Raw genomic sequence first — 24,406 nt, forward strand, 5'->3', positions numbered from 1 at the left:
ATAAATTATAATGAAATATTTACCTTATAATATTATTTATCTTCCATTCAGGCGTCGATGTGGTTACACATACTGGCACGGATTTTTTTTATTTAGTTAAACATTTTTTTTTCGAGGTGAGTAAATCAAGTCAACGCGTCGTAGTTTCATGACGGTCATACGAATTTCGTTTTCTATCATAATTGTCATACCTTCATCTAGCATTAAAAAAAGATAAAATGATGAAGTATTACTTTTGAATAAATCGTATTTGCTTGGTAATTTTATTTAAATAATTACATGTACGAAAAATAATCAAACTAACTCTCAATCAAAGAAAAACACCGATTGCGTTAGTTACGCGATTGTTTTAAATAAATAACTTATTTCCTAATGGAAATAAGTTATATTCCGACATGCAGTCTGACGAGGTCTGCCACCAGTTAATTGACGTCTAACAAAACAGTATGTTTCGTATAATTAAAAATGATAAAAGTTGAATTTTCAGCACAAAATTTATTTGATTTTGTAAAACTTTTGATGTCAAAAGTAATATTTCCAAAAAAAAAAATGTTTTAAATTATAATAATTGGTGGCATTTTTTTCCGGTCGGTAATCACTAGAAGATTTTGAATACTAGATAATTATCACTCGTGTTTTATTTACATAATAAAAAACATACTTTTTTCTCTACAAAACACTCACACACAATGATGGCTCCTGCAATGGTAGCCAAAACATCGAAACAAATCCAACACACACGGTATTACTCATAAAAGAAACATATTGATAACAGTGACCGTGAAAACCTTCGCACCTATTTAGGTATTTATGTTTATTGCATCTTTTGACAAATTAACAGCCCAAAACCAGTAGGCGTATTAACAGTAATTGAGCTATTTAACAGATAATATATGGATCTAACCCATGATTGTATGCTTGTTTCAAAATGTGTCAACAATAACAGCAATTATTATGAACCTTAAGTTAATCGGCTACAGGTAGTTTAGATATTAACTTCAAAAGAAATAAAAATATTAAGGTTAGCAATAAAAACAATGGGTTGCACATTCGAAAAATGCAGTGAGTTTACAATAAAATACAAAGAAGAGACGCTTGCAAATTGTAAACAGTATAGTATAGTAATAATGGGATATATATAAACAATAAACATAATAAAGTAATCACGTGCTTCCAATATTAATCAAAAGTACCTGATAGATATTTCAAATTATGTTAACGTTCTGCAAACACTCCGTCAAAATAGCACTTTGCTGGATTTAATGATTAGCTAATAGGCGTAGTGTTTGTATCATTCCAATAAACTAGAGCTGAAAACATTATTTGTTTTTACGACTGAGTGAACGCCGATTTCTGAACTATGGATCGAGAGCACAACTTTGTGTATGCCATACGGCTTATTGCATTTTCGATAAAGGCTTAATCAGCTAATGAGCACATACGTTTCAGAGCTTTAATAAAACTAATACATAATTGCAGACGTTATTTTTCCATTTTGTTACTGTTTTGACATGTACTTATTCGTAACTTTTCACGCCTTGAAAATAACACTGACAAAACAGATAAGAAAAACTTTTTTTTAAATAACTTTTTAAGTACTTCGGTCTTTGTCTAGTAAAAAGCTATTATATTTCAAAATATTACAACAGAGATGAAAAACATTTAATAGAAGGTATTATAGAAGTCTAGGCATCTACAGGGCTTATGACCTGTCAATGGCTGGTTTCTATATTACCTTCTCCTTGACTTCTATATTACCTTATCTTAAATGTTCTTCATCTCTGTTGTAATATGTTAATATAAACAGCTCCCCAGGGAATTGAATTCAGTCCTTGTCAACAAAAATTTGGACAAACTCAAAATATTGTTGATAAATTACCTGGTCCATGAAGAAGTATCGAAATTGAGAGAATAACATTTTCAGGCATTGCCTAGTATGTAGGTGAAATAATTTAATCAGATGAATCTCGCCCGCATAAATAAAGGTTTCAGCTCTTTAACTTCACAAACATCAACAGATGAAAGAATTGAAGGAATATAGATGTTAAAATATAAGCAGAATGGTGAATGTTACACAGTGTGTAAAGTGGCCACTTAAAGCAGCCATTGACAGGTCATAAGCCCTGTAGATGCCTAGACTTCTATATTACCTTCTCTTAAATGTTCTTCATCTCTGTTGTAATATGTTAATATAAACAGCTCCCCAGGGAGTTGAATCCAGTTCTTGTCTACAAAAATTTGGACAAACTCAAAATATTGTTTATTATATTTCAGTTGAATAATACCTAAGTTTATTTAACTTAAATATAATTGATTTTCGACTGGCAAATAACACCGCTTGAAATTGAGACTGCGGTAAACATTGGTATTTACGTAAAGACGAAGTATTTTAATGAAACTTGATCTTATGTTTTCAAAATAATAATTAAAATAAAAAATCAAGAAGCAAAAATTAAAATTTTCGTTTTTGAACAAAAATACATATATTTTTAATTTCACAAATTTTTCGGTATTTTTCTTAAATTTAAGGTTAAAAAAATTATGCATTCAATAAGTGTGTCAAACCATTCAAATAAAAAGTTAAGTTTAAACGCCTTATAATAGAATAATCTTTTTTTTCGATTTGTAAAAATAATATTTTGGTTGTAAATATGACAGTATATTTTAAGCAATATTTATTGTTCATATTGACAGCCAATTGGCCAACATAAAAATATTATCATGCATTTATTTTTAAAAAAATGGCGTGATTTTTAATGAATAGTGTTTTAAAATGGTAAAATCATATAATTATCTTTCTTTTTATCATATTACAGTCTCTAGGGAATTTATGAAGATATAGTTTATATAATATAGCTCACAAGAACGTTTCGTATGTAATTCTTATTCTTAGTGGTAAAGGTCAGTGCTATGCAAGCTCCTAACGTCACTGTGAACTGTAAAGATCTATTGTGACGGGTCCCTGCCCTGGTTGGTGGTTCTTACCCTCTAAGCCCAGGTCGATAAAGAGCCTGGCTATTGTGTGGAAGGCGAGAGTTTACATTTTGCTAAATCCCTCCCTCCAAGCCCAGATCCGTAAAGTATCGAGCTATTAGGTAAGGGGCGAGCTCTTTAACATCCTCAGGTTTAACCACTTGTCCCCTGAGGATGAGGCTCCTTTTATGATGTAAAGCATCACATTCACATATAATGTGTGTAGATCTTTCCTCATCTGCACTGCAGAATCTACATCTAGAATTTTCGGAAAGGTTCATGCAAGGTGTTTGTTCAATTTGCAGTGCTCTGTAAAGGCTCTAGTAATAACCACACTATGGCTAAGTTTTATTAGGTCAAAAGAAAAACTTATCCACTCATCAGTATGTGTCGTATCTGGTTGTTTCACAATAAGCTGCTTTATTACTATGTAGTGAATTTTTCATAACCTCCTTCCGTATCCCCTTTTTCCCGCCTTCTGAAAAGCCTCTAGACAGAGGCTTGACGTGTTTTTCCTTTTAAAAAAACTATGTACTTTAAATGTATGTGTTGTGTTGTAATGAAATAATTATGATAAAAGTCAAATAGTAAAATAGGTTCAATAATTGAACATGTACTTTGAAGCATAATTTTTCCAATAAATTTATTTTTCTTCGTTGCTCAAGCTGTATGTACAATTTAAAAACATATTGAAATTCAAGCGTATCGTAAAAAGTTTTTTTGGAAAGTTTGTTTAAGAATGGTCTTTTGTTGTATATTGTTTATCTAAATTTTAATAAAATTAATCAAAAAACAACAACTACAAACCATCACGACGTTTCCTCGTAAGAGTAGGCAGAAATAATATATTGCCACATCACTCTATATTTGCATACATATCTCACATCCTCTACATGCAAACATCTTCTCATGCACGCGCGCCGATTATTCTGACTTTTAAAATGTCCCAATGGTCAATACCATCTTCAAGTATTTGTTGAATTTGGTCATGCCATGTCTTTCTCGGTCTTTCTCTTTTTCTGCATCCATCAACATTGGTTTGGTATTTTTAAGAGCCGTTCTTTCGCTGTCCGTTTGCTCTACACGTCCAAACCAACGCAGAGATCCTTTCTTGATTTTGTCGATAATGCTTACCTCCGCCTTACATAATGTTCGAATCTCAAAATTTATGCATCTCAACAATAATCAATAACATTCCTCAAAAAAGCAATACGGGTATTTTATTTGCCTTTTATACATTGTATAAGATTGCTGCGAGAATACATATATTATTGTAGTGATTTTGTCTTTATTATTACGTTTATATATATGTTTACATATATTTTGTGAATAAACTTAATAATTATGTTAAATATTATGTAAATTTATGAATAAATTAAGCTGATTGAAACAAAAAATATTCAATAATCTGCCTACTAATTAAGTTTTGTCTTCCATAAATGTAATATTAATTTGTAATTATTTTATCTTTAATAAAAAAATTAATTAAGAAACAAATTCTTAAAAATAAAAGATAATTGATTTTATTTTGCTACGCCACTATTACTTATCTATCTTACATTTTTTTAAAATAAATTTCTATTATGTATTTTTTACGTACATGTGCGTAATAATATAAATACATCAATCTTTATGATTTAGTAAATAAGAGTCCCGAATCAACACGGATTTTAGCAAGTCAGTATTTGAAAATTAATAATTGTATCGTAATCGAATTGTATATTAAAAAAAAAATATGTACGTATATGATCAACAATTAGACATATCTTTTGTAAAATATGTGCGCCTCTACAATTTTGGTAACTTGGACCATGTCTAAAATAAAAAGGATAAAATGAGTCTTGGGAAAAATATTTTAGCTTTAAAACTTATTTTGTACGCAAGTCACATAATGTGTTCAGTATTTACTTTCTAAATTGATAATTATAGGCGTTGGAATGTATTGTGCAAATATTTGTTGCATAATAACTTTAATATTATTTTCCTCAAACTAAAGTAACTATATTATTTGAAATTGCTGTATGGTAGGTTCTTTCTTTCTTAACGATTATCAAATTAATTACGATTTTATTAAATACCCTTTTTTAAATAGTATGCTTACCTATATTTAACAGCGTCATCAAATCTGATGTTTAATTTGCATAAACAAAATACATAGGCTCACAAAATTTAAATTCTTGGCTGAAATTCATTTCAATTTATTACAGAAACAAAAGACAAGATAATTAGTGACCGGTTTCATTGCTTTCGCAATGTCTTCGAGACTGGTATATTTATTTTTAAATTAAATGTAATTCAAGGATAGATAATTTAAAATGATGACATTAAAAAACCATTGAAATTTAATTACTATTTTATAATGAACATACCAGTTTGGAAGATGTCGCGATAAGTATGAAACCAGCAACTGGTTAGCCATTTGGTAATTCTAAATTTGTGGATTTTATTGTCACTTTCTTTTATCTTTATAGTAATTGTAAGCTTATTTAAAATTTATTTTTTATTTATTTTAATTGTATTTTATTATAGTGGGTAACATCTTACATTGATTGAATGAATACATTTAACAAACGATTATTTTATTTTATAACAGAGGGGGAAAATATTTTAGAGAAGAAAATATTATAAAGGTCTTAGCAATTACAGGCTTTATAATCTGTCATTGACTGACACAAAACACTGTACTCGAATATCACAAGTTACGCGTGCAACACAGCTAAACAACACGCAATAAATTTCGATCTTGATAACTCCTTAATGATAAAACCTTGTCTTTGAACATTTGGGCATACTTTTGGGCATAATATTTTTGACAAGGAATACAACTTATAGTGACACAACCAGCAACATAAAGTAGATCATATTTTGAGTCGACGAACTGTTATGTGATAAATTAAAATGATCAGTATAATTTTTGTCTTGTATTAAGTAAAAACATTATTTTGCTCTCGGGTATAAAATATCTACTACAAAACACTTCCAGTATTTAAATTTATTTTTAGAATTCAAATAAAATATCTTTTACATGGTGAATAAAAAAAAAACACATTTTTGTACGAAAAAATCCATCCAGTGTGAACATAAGTATTCTTCTTTTGAATTAAATGTACCATACGGTTCAGCCACACGGAAAATTAGATGAAAAATGTATTCTTACGTCGGGTAAACAAAAATATTAACGTATTTAATTGCACCGCAAAGTTTCTAAAAAATATATGAAAAAAATAATAAAAATTATTTAAAGATAACCGAGCTACTTTGCATGACGTCCTTGTTCTTCCGAATCAACAAATTATAAGAGAGTTGTAATACATTTCCGAATTACGGTAAGTCTACTAGACGAATCAGCAGAACTCATCGACAAGAAAGAAAGAATGAGATCTTGAGACGTCACACATTACGTAATTTAAAATACACAAAACACAAAAAGCGCTGATAACACAATACATAAATTTAAAAAAAAAACAAAATTGCTTAGTTCAATAGTCTATTGACAAATAAAAGAACAACTGAACTTCCTCATTGTAAATAAAATAAAATCTAACCCAAACTCAAAACTTATATCGTCTGAGTTTTGAGAGTAAGTTCTTGAGGAGAATATCAGAAATGTGGTGGTTTGATTTTAAAACAAACATTGAAATCCGAGAACGGATACAGTAGTCTTCTGTGAAAAGCATCTTTAGTGTGCGATGACCTGGCTTGAATAAGTGTTGCAGATGCTTCCAGGAGAGCCTTTACCCAAGTTGTTTCTTCTTGACACCTGCGGGCTTTTGCAGTCCTGGAAGGCCATCGATGACGATTTTCAGCCGTATTTGGTGGAACTTCTAGAAGCGGGATTGACGTGGGAAGAAAGACAAGTGATAGCTAGCGATGGGTTCTCCTGGAGGCATTTGATGATGTTCACATGCCCCACGCAGGAGCAAATGTGGAAAAACATATTATTTAATTTTAATTAAATTGTTTCATTGGCGTGTCGAACGCTTAATTCGGAGATCTGAAAAAAAAATATTTGTCAATTTCGTTTTTTATTGAAAATCTTTTAAGGTGTAGTTTTTGAAAAATCAGTTTTCATCTTGTATATTAATATTCATTACACTTTTTTTCGGACCTTTAGGACCGTAAAGTAAAATTTTTTTTTTTTTTAATTTTTCTAAAATTATATTGTGCACCCGAAAACATTGATTGACACAACAGAGTAGATAAGTAAAGGGTCATTTAATAAGAGTAATTGAACTAATGAACTTTGAACTTAAAATATACAAACAAATTTTATTTTACATTGAACGGATATTTTTATATCATGTTAAATAATATTTTATGTTTTAAAGATAATGTCGGCCAAATGTCCACCACGGCGTTGTTTAATCCAAGGTTCAATTTTCATTATTTCTCTTATTATATGAGCAAAGTAGGGTAAAAATTTTTACTACTCTGGCAACACTAACAAAATTTTCGTTTTGTTTCTTCAACAATCTGACATATGGAAAAATAAATCAAATTTTAGGTAATGCATTTGTGACAAACACATTCATTTGATAATTACACATGAAATGTGATTGCATCCTGTTTCTTTAAGATCCTAGCAGTATTTTAAATTTTAAGGGGACACAACACGGCATGGTTAAATTAAAATCAGGAGTTGCGTACTGAGCGACGTCTACAAAGAAACTAATTGGTCAAAACGTAAACCTGCTTATTTATGAGTAGTTTAGTTGCCTTCTGTTTGATGTGCGTATGCGGTTTCTGTACTATTTTTAATTATATGTCTGAAATATTTTTTTCTAATGAACGTCGTATTTTGGCACTGAAAATTAGAGCTCGAAAATCTATCCATAGAGTTTTCAAAACACAGTTGATCCAGGCTTTGCTTACCAGAACTTCCTGAGGCAGACTAAGAGCTAATACAATACACTCTGCTATGTCTTCTGACTTCAGGTGGGCGACTTTCCCTATATTTTCCTCATTGTACGATGGCATGCCCCCTTTCTCAAATATTTCAGTCTGCACCAATCCTGGTGAAATGCTCTGTAAAAATAAATCTTTTTAGAGTCAAAACAGCGATATGGTAGAACGTAACGTATCTGCAGATGTTGAATGAAACTTTAAAATGATGGTTTTACTAATATACAATTTGTAACGTAAAGTCATGATTTATTATAACAATACTAGAGATCTATCGGTTTTTGGCAATCATGTTATAAAATCAGTTAGACCAATAATTACACACTGCTTATATTAAATCTTAAACAATATCGTGACAATAAATAAGTATTTATTCCACCTGCCAGTCTGTAGAACTAACCATGCACAACACTCTTTTCTCAACCGTAATACTTTTTTTTCATCCAATGATATATTTAACTTGTCCCTTAATTTATTTAAAAACAAATACAGACTGATTCTTTCTGGCTGTGATACGATCACACTTGCTATTATATGATGCTCACACTTACACACACCTGAATACTTACTCCCACATACACACAAACACACCTATACACTTACTCTCGTACGAATACATATAAACACACCATTTTGTTGTACCACAATTTCATATTTATTCTATTTAGAAACTTCACTAGTCTGTCCTTAAACCGTATATTTTCTATGTTATTATACCTTTGTCGACTGTTTGTTTCTGTAAAATAAATAAATAAACATATTTATATTTGTGTAATAATTTTTATTTTGAGTATTCTTTTATGATATGCACGCTTCCACTTTCTATTATATTGTATCCCTAGTATAGAACCAACTAAAGCTATTTACAAAAACTTGTCATAATAATTAATCAATAATATTTTACTTCTAGTCTTCTCCAAAAAATTCTCCCGTTATAATTTATATAACATTACCTCTCTTTCATCTATTCCTCCGTTCTTTTTTAAGAGTATTTTATAATACAAATAGTAACGTTAGTGATTTTTAGTTAGTATAAGTGCCGGAAATGAGGTAGTTCTCACGAAATCGTTCGACATGTATTAGGTGTTATAAAAACATTATGTTTTATCTTCAACTTAACTCAACACAGGGGTCTTGCCTCATTTAGTAACGGAGACGTTATTATTTTTCTTGTAATATGTCTCTTCATATGAATAAATAATTTTAAGAAAATAAAGAATCATATGAGGCATTTTTATTGATAACTTTACGAACATTGGTTTTAAATGACGGATATTTAAATAGAAACCAAGAATAATACATTTAAAAGCAAAGTTTAACAGTTTATTTAGCTATTTTAATAAATATTTCATGTCTACATGTTGGAAATTGGTCTCAAAACTTCTCGCGTGCCAGGAAAACGCGTCGACCTTTCGACACGTGGCAGACAAAGCTCTTTGATTTCATGAAAATCAACAGTTGAAAGATTTAAAAAAAAAGAAAGTTAAATATTGTAAGTAATCAATGAAATTAACTAATTGCAGTTCAATTTTTTGTCAATATCTGGACTTGTATAGTTTTTTTTACTAAAAAAAGACAGTCTGACAGTCTTGGTGCCATTTTGGCATGCCAGATAAAAATATGTTTTTAAATCTCATGATTTATAGAGACAATCAAATGTTGAATGCCTGTTTTTTTACTGAGTCCAATATTCCAATTTGTTGTTATGCGACCTTGATGAAAATAATATGAATATTAATAAGAATAATTTATTGTATTATTTAAATTTGATATGACAGTTTTTAAAACATTTTTAAAACCTAGGTTCACAAGCCGAATGCGAAATATATATAAAATAAACATAAAAAACTTTGTCAAGAACTGTTTTTAAAAATCTTTTTATATTTCCACAGTAGATTTTATTTGATTAAATGCTATTAAATATTTGTATATCTCACTTACCTTTTTTTCTATATCCACCGATTTCAAGACGTACCCGTCTCTTCATCAGAACACCAATTAAACCAACATGCAAAACCCACTTTACACCTTCACCATAGTTGTTGCACAACAACAATAGTACAACATAGTTGTTGGAAGGACATCAAGAAATTTTGAAATTAGTGTTTAAGAACATATGAGATGTTTTCACAACAATAATTTCCCCGAATTCACAAATCACCTAATAAATTTTAATCGTGACTTTTCTAACATTTTTTTTATTACATTTTATTTTGCGGTACGCTTTTTATTTATTTTTCATCCATTTTCTTATTGTTTTTCTATTATTTTAATTAAAAAATATAATTATTTCTTGTTTAAAATTTTAAAACCAATTTCTTTACATTTTACACTTTATGATTATTGTTTTTAAATTACTATTTAGAACAAACTGCATGCTGTGAATAAAGGGATACGAGTCTAGCAACATTAAAAAATATATTTTATATTGAATATATATGTAGTTGTTTGTAATTTTAACCATAACCTTTTTTTACAGAGAACAACGTTACACGCAGTACTGTGTCAAAAACTCTGTAATTTTTTTTAATACAAATAATTTCAGTTGAATAATTAAATCACTGCTTACTATTACCCGTGGACTTCGCTCGCGTATAATTAGGGAGAAATTATTATAATTAAAATACTATTTTTTATTTATCAATACGAATTTTTCCTCAATAAAATGAAATATTTTTAAGAATAAAAGGTAGAGTGCATCAATAGCCAGCCTTCCAACTGTCGCTATGCAAAAATAGGACGATCCGTAAGTCGATGGCAATTTTTCGTTGTTATATTAATTCATTTTCCAATAAAAATGAATTTTCCTAACGACATTTTCCCCAGTGAGTGACATTTTTAAGAAAAGAAAAGAAATTTTAATCATTGCGACTTTACGGCTATCTCCATGTAAAAAAAACACATCAATTGGTTGCTCCGTGGTGACGTGAAGGAAGAATGAATGAAAGAGAGAGTGATATTTATCCCTTCGCAAATTACGTTGATCAGTTTCTCAAAAACACTTTTGCATTTATAATATAAGTATAGGTTACGCATTGTTAAATTGACCTTCCTATTTTTTTTCAATTTCATTTTTGTACCGTGTTATTTTGAAACTGCTTAAAACGAAGTTTCGGTTTATTCACTTATTAATATATATTTTTTTAATATGTATTAAAAACTCTATAAATAAATCTCTTCAATTTTTGCGTATGTAGTTGAGGTGTGGGTGGTTCGTAAATTTCCCCTTTGCCGTTTTTAGAGTAAAAACATTTTTTAATCAAGAAGACATACTAACTGTCACTTTTATCGTCTTTCCAAGTAGAGCCAATTCAATCCTCAATGTATCTGTGAAGGCGGTTACCCCATATTTACTGGCCGTGTATAAATTCATGTTCAAAGACTCGCTCGAATACACGTGATGACCGGCAACACTAAAAAAAATCCAATAAAAGGCATATATTTAATGAGTAATTACTTAAAACGTTAAATAGTAAAATTACTAAGAACTAAAGTAAAAATAAAATAAGAAGCTAAACACTGCAAGAAAAGGAAAGGGACGGATAGTTGGCGGGGAAAATAATCTTACCAATGGATATTCAAACAGTATTTGTTTGTAGTTAATGAGTTTTAAGTTGAAAATACAAAAGTGGGAACCAAACATGTAAAAAGAAAACAACTCTCATAAATTTAAATATATTATTTTTAGGCTCATTTTTTTTAAATGTATTTGTTTATTCATTTGACGGACTTATGCAGTCCATTCTAACGATGGTAAATCCAATGTCATGTAATAAATACAGGCACTAATAAAATAAAATGGAACTAAAAAAAAATAAAACTTGGACAAAAAAATAAAAATTACTACCTCAAGACAAGATCCGGTCTATCTTAGAGAATTTTGAAATCTATAAAGACTTACACTGAAAAAGTCAAGATCTTTTCTCAAGTTTACAATACGACACAATCGGGACATTGGTGCATGCAAGTCATAGTTTGTGCTATGTTGATCGAGGAACAGCACATTATTATTACGCATCCGGCGGATCGGAACATTGAATGCCACTCGTTCCAGTAACGATGGTACATTAATTAAGCCATTCAGCAAATTAAACATAAATATGGAGTCAATGTTGTTTCTACGTTTTTGTAGATTTGAGATTTTTAACATTGACTCCTTTTCTCCGTAAGTGTAGTCTCCCCTCTCGAGGCTTTTCTTAGCAAACGATGTTGCACCGATTCGATATGATTTATCCGGCCTACATAGAAGGCAGACCAAATCGCGGATGCATATTCTAAAAGAGGACAAACAAGTGAGCAATATAGTACTGGATTGTAAAACAAATCCTGTCTAGTAGGTCCGGTCGAATGGGGCAATTGATAGATATATATATTTTTTAGATTGATTGAATATTTTTCTAATATTTCGTAAAATGATAGGAATAATTTTTATTCACTATATGAATTAAAAATATTATTCATACGATATTAATATTAGGATCAAGAAGTTTAAAGAATCTTGAATATGATCTAGTTGAGATGTTTAAATTGAAGGCTGTAATTCCAAATCAATGAAATAACTATAACCTGCCAAACCACATTGTTTATTTGCTTATTTTTAGAGGTGAGGGTCAGTTAGGTCAAGCTGGTCACGTCACTGTGACCTGTTAAGATATATTGTGATGGACCCCTGTGAATAGTTCTCGCCCTCCAATTCAAGGTCTTTAAAGAGCCTGGCTGCTATGTGAAAGGCGAGAGTTCTCATTTTGCTGAATATTCCCTTCCAAACCCAAATCCGTCATTCGTATGAAGTTTTAAGGTAGGTGGCTAGCTCCTTAAAAGATTGAATTTTATACAGTAGTCTCCGGAGAATAAGGCTTCTTTTATGATGTAAAACAATAGATTAACAATGTATACATTAAGTCCACAAAAACGTAGTAATAATACTGACTCCATATTTACGTTTAATTTACTCAATGGCTTAATTATTGCACCACCGTTACTGGAACAAGTGGTATTTAATGTTCCGATCCACTGGTTGAGAAATAATAATGTGGTGTTCCTTGAACAGTACAGCACAAACTATGGTTTGCATGCACCAATATCGCGATCATGTCACATTGTAAACTTGAGACAGGATCAAGACTTTTTTGGTGTATGTTTTTCTAGATTTGAACCATCACTAATATACACCAAATATTGTATTGAGGTAGTAATTGACCTAGTTGTATTTTTTTTTAGTGACCTAGCTGTAATTTTCTTAAGTTGCATTTTGTTTTAATTGTATCTATATTGAAATTTGTTTGCCATTGTTAAATTCACTGAATAAGTAAACAATTAATTAATTATAAATAAATGAATATATGTTCCCTCATTTAAAAGTTCCGAAAAGGTTCATTCTAGCAAAGTGTTTGTTTAATCTGCAGTGCTCTGTAAGGGCTATTGAAATAACTCTGTCCACTGCATCCTGCCCACGCATTTGAGGACTTAAATCTTCTTTGTTGGTGCCCGTAAAATAGAAAAAATGTTCATTGCCAAATGAAAAAAGCTGTCAGAAAGAACTTTCTGAAATCTGGTGGATAAATCAAAAGTACACAATATGTATTTCATTCTATTAAGGAAAGTTTAATCTTCACATGTTAAAATAAAATTGATTTTACCTGATCAATTAGCTTAAGTTTTTACAAAATCTTTGTGAAAAATTGGTTTTTTTTTGGAAACCATCAGATTTTTTTATCCGACTAGACCTGTTAAAAGGCCACGGATAGCGTAAAGCGACATTCGTAATTCATAGAGAGGGAATAGGAAAAGACCACACAGTATGATAAGAAAAATGATTAGGATATCAGTCGAAGCACGAAAAGGATTATTTTTCTTATAAGAGTAATAATCAAACATAAGATTACAAATAATTAAATCTTTGATATCTCCACTTAAGGTTATTAGAAAAAAACGAGAAACATAAATAATTTTTTTTTTTTTTTATTCGATTAAAAAATACAAAATTATGGAAAGCCTTAAGAAGTGAACTACTAATTTTAAAAATTCATTAATATTTTCACGGCTAAATAAAATAACAATACAATTTATATATTCTCTGTAGAAATTTTTATTAACACTTTTTATATTGGTACAAAAAAATACAGGATACTTAAATATTTTAAGTCAAAAATCTTGTCTTGAAATAATATTTTTACACTAACCTGTTCATATTAAATATATGGCCAGCAATGTTTCTTTCTCTCATAGATTTAATGGCTTCTCTACAAAATACTGCCATGCTTAAAAGATTTGTATCAAGAATATCTTTATAATCTTGGGTGCTGGATTCTGAAAATAAAATATAAAGTAATACTATTAGCAAATCCTATATCTTGTAAACGTCCTAAAAAATTGTTGGATACTTCTTATATAACGATCCTTAACTAAAAAAAAGGAGGTTTAAAAGTAGGTGCGATTATTTTTGTGGAGTTTAAATCTTTGACGAGTCGAGAAATAAAGGAATTGTTTATGTTTATTGATATTCGAACATAGACAGAATATTAAAGAAATGTAAGGCTGTATATTAAAAAAGTACAAAGAATGATAATAAATATCGAACCACCCTAATTTTGTTATTTTGTGGTGATTTATAAACCGGTGTGAAACCGGTGTAAAATCTGCCATGCAAACGGTAGAATAGGGTAGAATGCCAAAGGAAGAAAAATACAAGAGTTGGAATAAAGTATTCATCATTTTTACGATTTGTAATAAAAAAAATGTTGTTCTCGGTTGTAATCTAACTTCGGCAACATTTGCGTCTAAGTTGATAGCCGCTTAGTAATAAAAAGTGCTTACCGTACACCTTACATCCACTTCTTAGAACACCAGCATTATTGATCATAACATCAACCCCTCCATATTTCTTCTTGAAGTCATCAAACAGTGCTGGAATAGCATTGACTTCACAAACATCAAATTTCATCGCGTTAAGACTCCCTTTTCCTTTAACGACGAGTTTTGATAGATCCTATTAATGATAATAAATGATCAAATTAGCTGTAATTAATGACGTATAATTAAATAGACACGTTACAAGGGCGAAAATAATGGCATTTTAATTCGTGGGTGATCGTCTTCATTGCCATCATTCTCTAAGCAACCTTCATCGTGATAAGACGTGACGCTACGCAAAACTATGTCATCGTGTGTGATGACAAAATACCGCAATTACAATGTCATTATTGTGCAAAATATATAGGTATGTGGCAAGGATCTAAAATGGCCTATGTTGGATTTAACCTTACCTACGTTTTTTAGAAGGTCGATGTCTTAACTATTTTATGAATACATATACACATTATATAATAAGCTTCCTAAATAAATTAAAGAAATACACTGTATTAAAAAAAAAACAGGAGTTAAAAGTGTTTCTAATTAATACTTGTAAATGTTTTTACAATATAAACTAATATTTTGAAGATGTAATTTAATGAATTAAAATAAAAATAACGTAAGAAATAGACACCGTTATTTATTTATTATATATTTTTCGAATCTTTACTTTTTTTAAACAGGTTTTTATTACTATTTTTTTGTTTGTTTTTTTGGTTCGACTTAGAAATTGCTAGTGAAAATAAGTCCGCTATTTTTTAACTGTGCATCCATTTGTTTTATTAAAGAATAAAAATTTACTATTTTTGTATTTATTACATTGTATATATTATGGTTAATTAAGATTTTTGTTATTATTTAATTTGGGATTTTTACAGCTATTACATAAACAAAATAAGTAAAAAAAAATTAACAATGCTAAAGCTAATTAAAAATTACACTGTAAATATAATGACACATATTATATAAGAAAATAAGTTTTGTAATTGTATTTGTGTAACGTTTGTATTCATGTGTATGTGAATGTGTGTATGCGTGAATGAATGAGGGAGAGGATACATGTGCGTGTGGGAATGAATGAGGGAGAGGTAACGTGTGTGTGGGTGCGTAAGTATAAAAAAATAATTGTTTAGAACTTGTAATATTACTAATTATCATTATAATCATTAAACTATTAATACACATAGACATGCCAAGACTCAGGAGTCCTAAAATGCCTGAACGTTCCGTTATGATTAACGCGTATTTAGTCGTTCTTCAAACGCCAGTCAGGCTTGACGTTTATAATCGAAACCAAAATCTTTGCTGATTTTTTTTTGAAAGCGTGTAAATAAATAACAATAAACATTGTAAAAAGGATTGTGCTACTTTTAAGTGGAAAATATTTGTTAGTGAATGATTAACAAAGATTAAAACAATTAATCTTCAAATATATTTTTTTGGAAACGTCAAACTACGCCTAGCGGCACAATTGTAAAGTTCTTCTTACTAAAATGGCTGCACTGATAGGAATACTCAAAGAATTGAGAATAGGTCAGAAACCGCATACGCACATCAAACAGAAGGCGACTAAACTATTCATAAATGAGTAGGTTTACGTTTTGACCCATTAGTTTATTTGTAGACGTCGCTCAGTACGCAACTCCTGATTTGAATTCATCCATGCCGTGTTGTGTTCTTTCAAAGTGTAGAAATACTGCTAAGATCTTAGAAAAACATGATGTAATCACATTTCATGTTTAATTAGCAAATGAAAGTGTATGTAACAAATGCATTACTTAAAAATTAAACAATTTTTCCATCTGTCAGATTACCGAAGAGATAAAATGATTTTTTTTTTAGTGTTGCCAGGGTAGTAGATTTTTTACCCTACTTTGCTCATCTAATGAGAGAACTAATGGAAATCGGATTTCGGATTAAACAATTCTATTGTAGATATTTGACCGAAATTATCTTTAAAACATCAAATATTATTTAACATCATACAAAAATATCCGTTTTATGTAAAATAAAATTTGTGTTATATTGTAAGTTTAAAGTTAATAAATATTAATACTTTTATTAAATGAATCTTTACTTATTATAATAGTGTCAATCAATATTTCCGCGTGCACAATAAAATTTTAGAGAAATTTACAGTTTTTTTTTTCCTTATTTTAATGATATTTTTTCCCATCGAGCAACATTACGCAGATACATCACGAATGCGCGCAGCGAAAGTGAGGCATAGTAGGGGAATTATTGGACATACTCCGATGTATTCAAACATGGTTCTACGCTCCTTCTGGACTATTTTTAATTCTATGGGAATACGTTTTTAAAATATAATAAACGTGATTTAATATTTTTTTTACACTCGAAGAACTGATTGGGATCCACCGAAAATGAATGTTGATTGTTGACGTAGTTTTTTTTTATGTACTCAAAATGAGTATCGTCCAATTGTTGATGCATATGCATGATCGTTGAAAATAAATAAACAAACTCAGTAACTATGGGTACGTTTTCGTGTCACTACTCTTTACAATATTTTACTTTATAGGGCGCGTCTATGTATGAATATGTCAATTAATATACGGTTTCAATATTTTTAATCAAACAATTAAGTATTACGCCCCAAAATGGCTGAACAGTTTCTATCCTGTGTTTTGAAGGTTTAAGGCATTGGTCCCTTATAATACATCTAAGCCACATATTTCATTTATAAATATAATCCAATTGGTGGAATAAGTCAATAAAAAAGGTTATATTTTTAAGTAAATTTTTTACAATTCTGACAACTGCCAGCTCGTTTCGTCGCTATGGTAAAGTTGTACATAAATATAAACTAAATACATATTTTTACCTCTTCTTACAGGAAAGTTTTTATGCGTATCGTTATTTGCTGTCTCTTTATTTTGAATTGTTGAGGAAAACGTAATGTTTGCCATATTTGAAGTGCGGTTGTTAAGGTCATAACATGTTTATTTGTTGTGCGTCAGTAGCTGTAATAAAAACTAAGATTGACTACTAACACGCTTTTAATTTATCTGCTGCTTATAAATTTATTTTCTTTGTATAATTTTATTTTGCTTCGTTGTCGAATGGTCTGGTTATTCCCCTTTGAAATTTCAGTTTCGGTTTCCGACATAGTTAGGATAAAGTATTTATTTTTATAATTTGTTTCCACTTGAAAATTTCAAAGTCTTTGTACTGGCACCTAAAGAGTAAGGCTGATCGTCTTATTTTCATGTTCCCAAAAATTATCGAGATACGCCGCAGTTGATATACCAATGCAGTGCCCTATGCACCATAAGAAGCGGATAGGGAAACGATGACGACGAGTAATAAAAAAAAGCCTTGATCAATTGTGAGTCTTTAAAACAAATGTGTGTTTACAAAAATTGACAAGTCATTCAATATTTATCGAGTCATTTTAGGTCAAATATTATTTTTCTTACACACAATAATATAAGATTATTAATGGAATACCTATAATTTGCTGTTCTTACCTGTTTTCAAATAATTGTAAAGGCAAGATATTAAAAAAAATATATTTTCACATTGCAAAATAATTTTATAAATACTAAAAGTATCACTAAACGTAAAAATACTAAAATAAAAAAAATTAGCTTTGTTTTTAACCCCTTATTTAATTTTTTTCTATCGACCGGTTTTAAAGCTATACAAGCTTCTTTATACTTATACTTAACAATTAAAAGGTATTTTGTACTGTTGTTATGTAAACCTTGATAAAGAAGCTTGGATAGCTTTGAAACCGGTGGGTAGAAAAAAAAAAATGGTTTAAAACAAAATTGTTATTATTTATTTTATTAAAATTAATAACCACAAAGCAAGTGATTGAAATATTAAATTTATATGTACAAATATTATTTTGAAATATATGCATTGTACTAAATTGAAGCTCGAGTGAGAAAATATTCTAAAAATTTTATTCAAAAAGATTTATTTATTTTATTTGTTGAAAACTATGTATGAAAAGATGCCTTGAGTCTTGTCACAACAAAAGACTAAAAAAGTACACTTTAAAAAATACAAAGATGGGCTTTAAGTTAAATATTTTTTGGTAAAATAAATAGCCGTATAATAATTCGTCGGCCTCGTGGTGTAGTGGTCAGCGCGTTTGCCTACCACGCAAGTGGTTCCAGGTTTGATTCCTGACATAGTTGACGTGAAATATTTTTTTAAAAAGTGTTTTTACACTAGAATATTTAATAGTCCCTGAACTAGAACCTGAAGCATAGTACTGATCATCTTACCTTCATGTAACAAAAAAATATTAATATACACTGTGATTGGTGTACAAATGCAGTGCCCTATGCACAATTTAGTATGGATAGGGAATGATGATGATGATTATAATAAATAGTGTTCGTTGTAATCGATCTTCCATTGTATTTTTATGTCATTTGAATCATGAATCAAACTCGTACATGTAAAAAAATTATAACTGACAAGTATCTTCTCTTCAAAGCTAAAGTAATACAAATCGTCTTTCGTATTACATATAATCAGTTATTAGAGTTGTCTTTTTTTATACTTAAATCGTTACATTATCGTTTTCATATTTATGAGTTATTCTATTAAATATTTTTATTCTACCCAGATTTGCTGATTAATAAATCGAATGTGATGATTTTTTTAAGGGATTAAATTGAATTTGAGATCGTTGTGAACGGAGATATCAGATAAAACAGTAAGTGAATCGGGAAATCATATTTACTAGAGATGAAAAAAATGAGAAAGATATTGAAAGGAGAAAGAGTACGGGTAACAGGGTGAGTGACGAAATTAATCCTTTATTAATTAACTTTTGCAAATAAATGTTTGTTCCAGAAGGCAAAATTAGCAGTTCACAATGGAGTCTGGTGACGACCCAGTATGGGAGCAAAGTAAGGAATCGGAAAACTAGGATTAAAGTAGGCTGAATGCTGTCGAAGTGTTGAAGCACAAATAAACGTAGTTATAAAGAAAGCAGCCAGCAATAGAAAAGTGAAACTTAGATAATAGCACATTTTTGTAAAGGCTGTTTAATCTAACCTACACAACAGTTGGAATGTTTTTTACCTTAGCAAATGATAAACAATGAATACATTTTTTTTAATATTACAATCAAGAATCTTACTATGTATGTGACCAGTTTTAATGACTTTTAAAGTACCGTAAGATTTTTCTAGTGCAAAACTTCCTGCAAATTGAGTAATTTATAACATTTTTAGAAGGTGATAAATAAAGTTTTTTGTATGAAAGCGGACTGGCTGTTTTTAGCAAAACAAAGAATTTTCTAAAATTGTGGACTAGATGTTTTTTACGTATCTACGTTCAAATGTCAAGATCCGTGCATATTGTAAGGCTGATATAAGTACTATCGACAAAATCAATACAGGAGTTCTGCGTTAGTTTGAACATGTAGAGCGAATGAAAGGTGAAAGAAAGACTAAAAAGATTTACGGTGCGAGTTTTGATGGATGCAGAAAACGAGGTAAATCGGAAAAGAACATGACATAACCAAACTCAACATATACCTGAAGATAGACATGTCAAAAGTCGGTATAGTTGGCATGTGTAATGAGAAAATTTATAAGTTTGGAGGAAACGAGGTGTGTATTCACATACAAAGAGTGATTTAGTTTTCTATTTTCTCTGCCAACCTCCACTTTCTATAAACTCTGTTTGTTTTTTGACACAATTTTTTATAAATATGTGCTTTGTAACCACATAGGTACTAGAGATGATCCATTGAATCAAAATAATTTGACGAATTTTATTCCTTAGTTCGTTTGGTGAAAGTACAAATACAGTAATTCATTAAAATGAATTAGCAATTATTATAAACATTTAAAGCATTAACTTAGTGTTTAAACATTTTCCTTAATGTTAATAAATATTTGTTTATAACCACTTACCGACTTTTCTATGTTTACCGATTTCGAGACGTACCCGTCTCTTTGTCAGGACACCAATTAAACCAACATGCAAACATTTTTTTTGTGTTCTCGTGGGAATCGAACCCGGAATCTTCCGTTTCTGAGTCAAGCGTCTTGACCACTACACTACGGACGCCGCTAATAAGATAACATCCCTTTCTCTTAAATTAATGTTTTATATATTTTTTGTCTCAGGGTACTCGATATTTTGTTATTTTAGAAGATTCCGATCGTCAACATATTTAATTTAAAATGTTTGAATTATGATGTGATGTAATTTTTTGTCTTATGTGTTGAGATTTATTTGAAGATTGAAAAACAAATCGTGAAAATATTTAAAGGAGTTACCGAGATAAATGTAAATTGTGCGCAATTAGCAAAGCCGTGCCACGCCGGTTACATAAGATGAAGCTTGTATATAATATTATGTATATTTACTGTTCATCGGTTTATACGTAAATTAAAAATAAAAAATTTACATCGTCTATTTTTATATAAAATGAGCTCCGTTACTTATTCCAAAGTTCAAGTGTTTGGAATTTTTTATTTACCCTTATTTGGTCAATCCTTCTTGCAAGCCCGATGACGATCATCCCACAGTTAGCCAACCTGACGGCAATGGCTGCTCCTATTCCAGAACTGGCTCCCGTCACAACCGCTACTTTCCCGACCCATCTTTCCATTGTTGAATATTTTTTCTTAATGTTTAATTACTGAGAAAAAACATGAAAATCTTGATGCTGATTTTCCTTATTAACGATTTGACATTGTAAACATTATTCAAAACAAGACCAGAATAAAAAACCCACTCAATTTTTACAATTCCTATGCAAATAATTAAATAATAAAAAATAATAAAAATACATCCTAAAGTTGAATTTGTATATAAGTGCATAAATAAAACAAAAAAAATGTAAATTAATAACGTACCGAACATATGTTGTTAAATATATATTAATTCATTTATCTGTTTATGAACCGGCTTTTTACAAAATACCAATTCATTTAAACCTGCCAATAAAATAAACTGTTATATGTATAATGTATACGACTCACAAATGGCTTATATTGCAGCCAAGTAAATTTCACCAGGTCATCATTTCCTGGTAGACTGTCTCAAAGGTGGAGAGACAGTTGGATCTCAACGTTCTAATAGTAACAGCTTTCTGCCATAACGGATGAACAGATTTAAACCAAGAAAAAGAAGACTCTCGAATGAAAAATCCGAGGTTCGAAACCTGCTCTACTACAATTTGATACCCATTTTCTAATTGTCAGCCAATAACGACTCGTTGAAAAATGGCCCCAAAATAAAAATGTTTGATTAATTTGGGAAACGTGAATATGAATAAACATATATTTTTAAATGTATAAAATTGTATTTCGATGTCATACTTTGTTTTTTTATGAATAAATTAACCATATTTTTTTTGTCAAAACGCAGGAACGCAAATATTTCTTAGAAAAAATACAATTTAAATCTACGCATGTGAATAAACTAGCAAATATGTGTATTTGTGTTTACAAATAAATTATTCGATTTTATTTTTAAAAGAAAGGGAGATGAAAAGAAAATAACATAATGCTCTTATTTAATTATTTTTGTTGCTTCTACTCAAATAAACACAGAGTTCATGCAATTAATAAGTTTCAATTATGGAAAATAAAACAAATTTAACCAGTAAATACATATTACGTAATATACTATACAATGAAATTGTATGGAAAATTCTGGCAAGAAATAAAAAAAAAAACGATATTGATAAAGTACAGATAAAATAAGCCCCATGTTGTAGTGGTTAGCAAGTTTGCCTACCGTGTATTAATTGACAAGAAATATTTATTTAAAAAAAAAACGTTTTTACATTAGAATAATTCATAGGTTCTAAACTTACACCTGAAGCGTAAGACTTATCATCTTACTTTCACGTAACAAAAAATATCAATATACACTGCTATTGGTTTCCCAAGTAGTGTTTTATGCACCATTAGGTGCGGAAAAGAAATGATAGTGATGATTAATAAAATAAGTGTCTATGTTCATTAGATTTTGTAGTTTTTTTATCCTAGATCATAGAAAAACTGTGTAATGATATTATATAATTTGTAAAAAAAATGTACATTTGTAGAAAATTAAACAAATTGAACATTATTAATAGAGTCGGGTTGCGGTCCCGTGGTAGTGCCGCTGAATTATGAGATCTGAGGTTCAAATCTCGCTGTACGTTAACTTGATTCCAGTCAGCTAGTTGAAAAAGTCTCCAAAAAGGAAACATTTAAGTAAACTTTTAAAACAAAAACAAACAATATAACAATTTCACTTATCATAGATAGGTATATGTATAAGTTGCTTACCGAAATTTTAACTTATGGCGTAACACTTGACCAATCGAGATATTAAAACACTGTGAAACAAGGTAATAAATTAACTTGTATATATAGTATATTTTTAATGTACCCAAGTAAAGATAATCATATATATTCTTGTTCATTTTCTTCGTGTTCCGTGTTCTGTAAGTTCTCATAATAAATGGTTATTAAGTACTTACATAATTATTTTAATACCTAGAATAAACAAAACATCAATCAAATATCGGAAAAAAATGGCAAATCAAAAGACATTTTATAGAGTTAATAGTTTTGAATACATGTGTTTATAATTTTAGAGGAATGTATTAAGCTTCCAAGGAGAAAGTTAATTATCAAGATTTGGATTCAGGTCTGGATTTTTTTTGAGGGGAGTAACTTCAGTTGTTTGTTCTTTGTCGGCCTTGATCCTTTCGTGCTCTTGATGAATACAAAATGGAACTTCTCGCTACTATCCCTGGCCCTGTTATAGGTCCTGTCGGAGTATATCCGACCTGAATATATCTGATGGCTTTCAGAATGAATTGCAGGGCTTTCAAGAAGTTTTGCAATCCTTTCGACGAATTAAACATTTCAAATCAGTCATTAAAGAATTTGTAGGTACTCCTTATCTGACATTTTCACACCCGGTTTGGAAAGTAAAGTTTGTATAACTATGCTAAATGTAAATACAAAAAATATTTATCCTTACTACGCGAAGAATGAAAGTCCGCTGATTTAGCAACAGATCTATAAAGATACCTCATGCAAGAGAGAGCGCAAAGATAAAAATCATGACAAGGAAGACAAAGCCGCTGTTCTGCGGCGGGTGTTGTCTAAAACAGATTCAGTCTTTAGTCGGTTGATGACACAGTGATGGGGAATGCACGCGCGTAACACGAGTGGCGTATTTGTGATTTTTAATTAAATTTGCTATATAACAGGACTAAATTATATGTTTATTCGCATTCATTATGGAAAAGAAATTATTAAGCAGTATGTTTCAATTTAATTTTTTTTCGAATGTCCGAGCTTTAGAATATTCTGTCTTTTACTAGTGGTAACACGATGTTACATCACCGCTCGCAAAGGGATTATTTACCACAGTCTTTTGAATTAAATAAATTTCAAAAGTTGATTAAAGAAAACAGACGTCTGTTCGAGTGTGTAACTAAATAAGTTTTACTGGAGTGAAATTACAATGTTGCATATTTTCAGAATGGCAATAAATGTACAGGACTCAATTTAACTCTCTTTTCAGAACTGAAGTACAGAAATCGAGGACCATTATACGAGATCAAAATTTAATATCGTTTCTCAAATTTAACAATGGGATACTCAACATTTTGTTTATTAACTAACTTAAACAAAAAAGCGCTTTAACACATTTTTTTTCAAAAACGTAG

General features: G+C 29.9%; 1 protein-coding gene across 1 annotated transcript; it reads right to left on the reverse strand.

The window, feature by feature from the left end:
• Nucleotides 1-11,134: 11,134 nt before the first annotated feature.
• LOC148277472 (farnesol dehydrogenase-like) lies at nucleotides 11,135-21,337 on the reverse strand. Its single transcript, XM_088232842.1, has 4 exons — nucleotides 21,206-21,337; nucleotides 14,692-14,863; nucleotides 14,058-14,184; nucleotides 11,135-11,288 (listed from the first exon to the last, which is right to left on the reverse strand). The coding sequence occupies exons 1-4, from the start codon at nucleotides 21,335-21,337 to the stop codon at nucleotides 11,135-11,137; spliced, it is 585 nt and encodes a 194-aa protein (XP_088088968.1).
• Nucleotides 21,338-24,406: the final 3,069 nt, after the last annotated feature.

Source organism: Micrasema longulum, unplaced genomic scaffold, assembly GCF_059751315.1.
Source record: "Micrasema longulum isolate JH-2025_06_02 unplaced genomic scaffold, ASM5975131v1 h1tg001028l, whole genome shotgun sequence".
NCBI classification, from domain to species: Eukaryota; Metazoa; Arthropoda; class Insecta; order Trichoptera; family Brachycentridae; genus Micrasema; species Micrasema longulum.

Bases quoted from the DNA above. Each gene is read 5' to 3' on its own strand.
- LOC148277472 (XM_088232842.1), bottom strand. From the start codon at position 21,337: ATGGAAAGATGGGTCGGGAAAGTAGCGGTTGTGACGGGAGCCAGTTCT. The intron at 14,185-14,691 runs GTAAGCACTTTT...TTTTATTTTCAG, and splicing joins AAGTGGATGTAAGGTGTACG to AATCCAGCACCCAAGATTAT. The intron at 11,289-14,057 runs GTTAGTGTAAAA...GATTTTTTTTAG, and splicing joins CATATATTTAATATGAACAG to TGTTGCCGGTCATCACGTGT.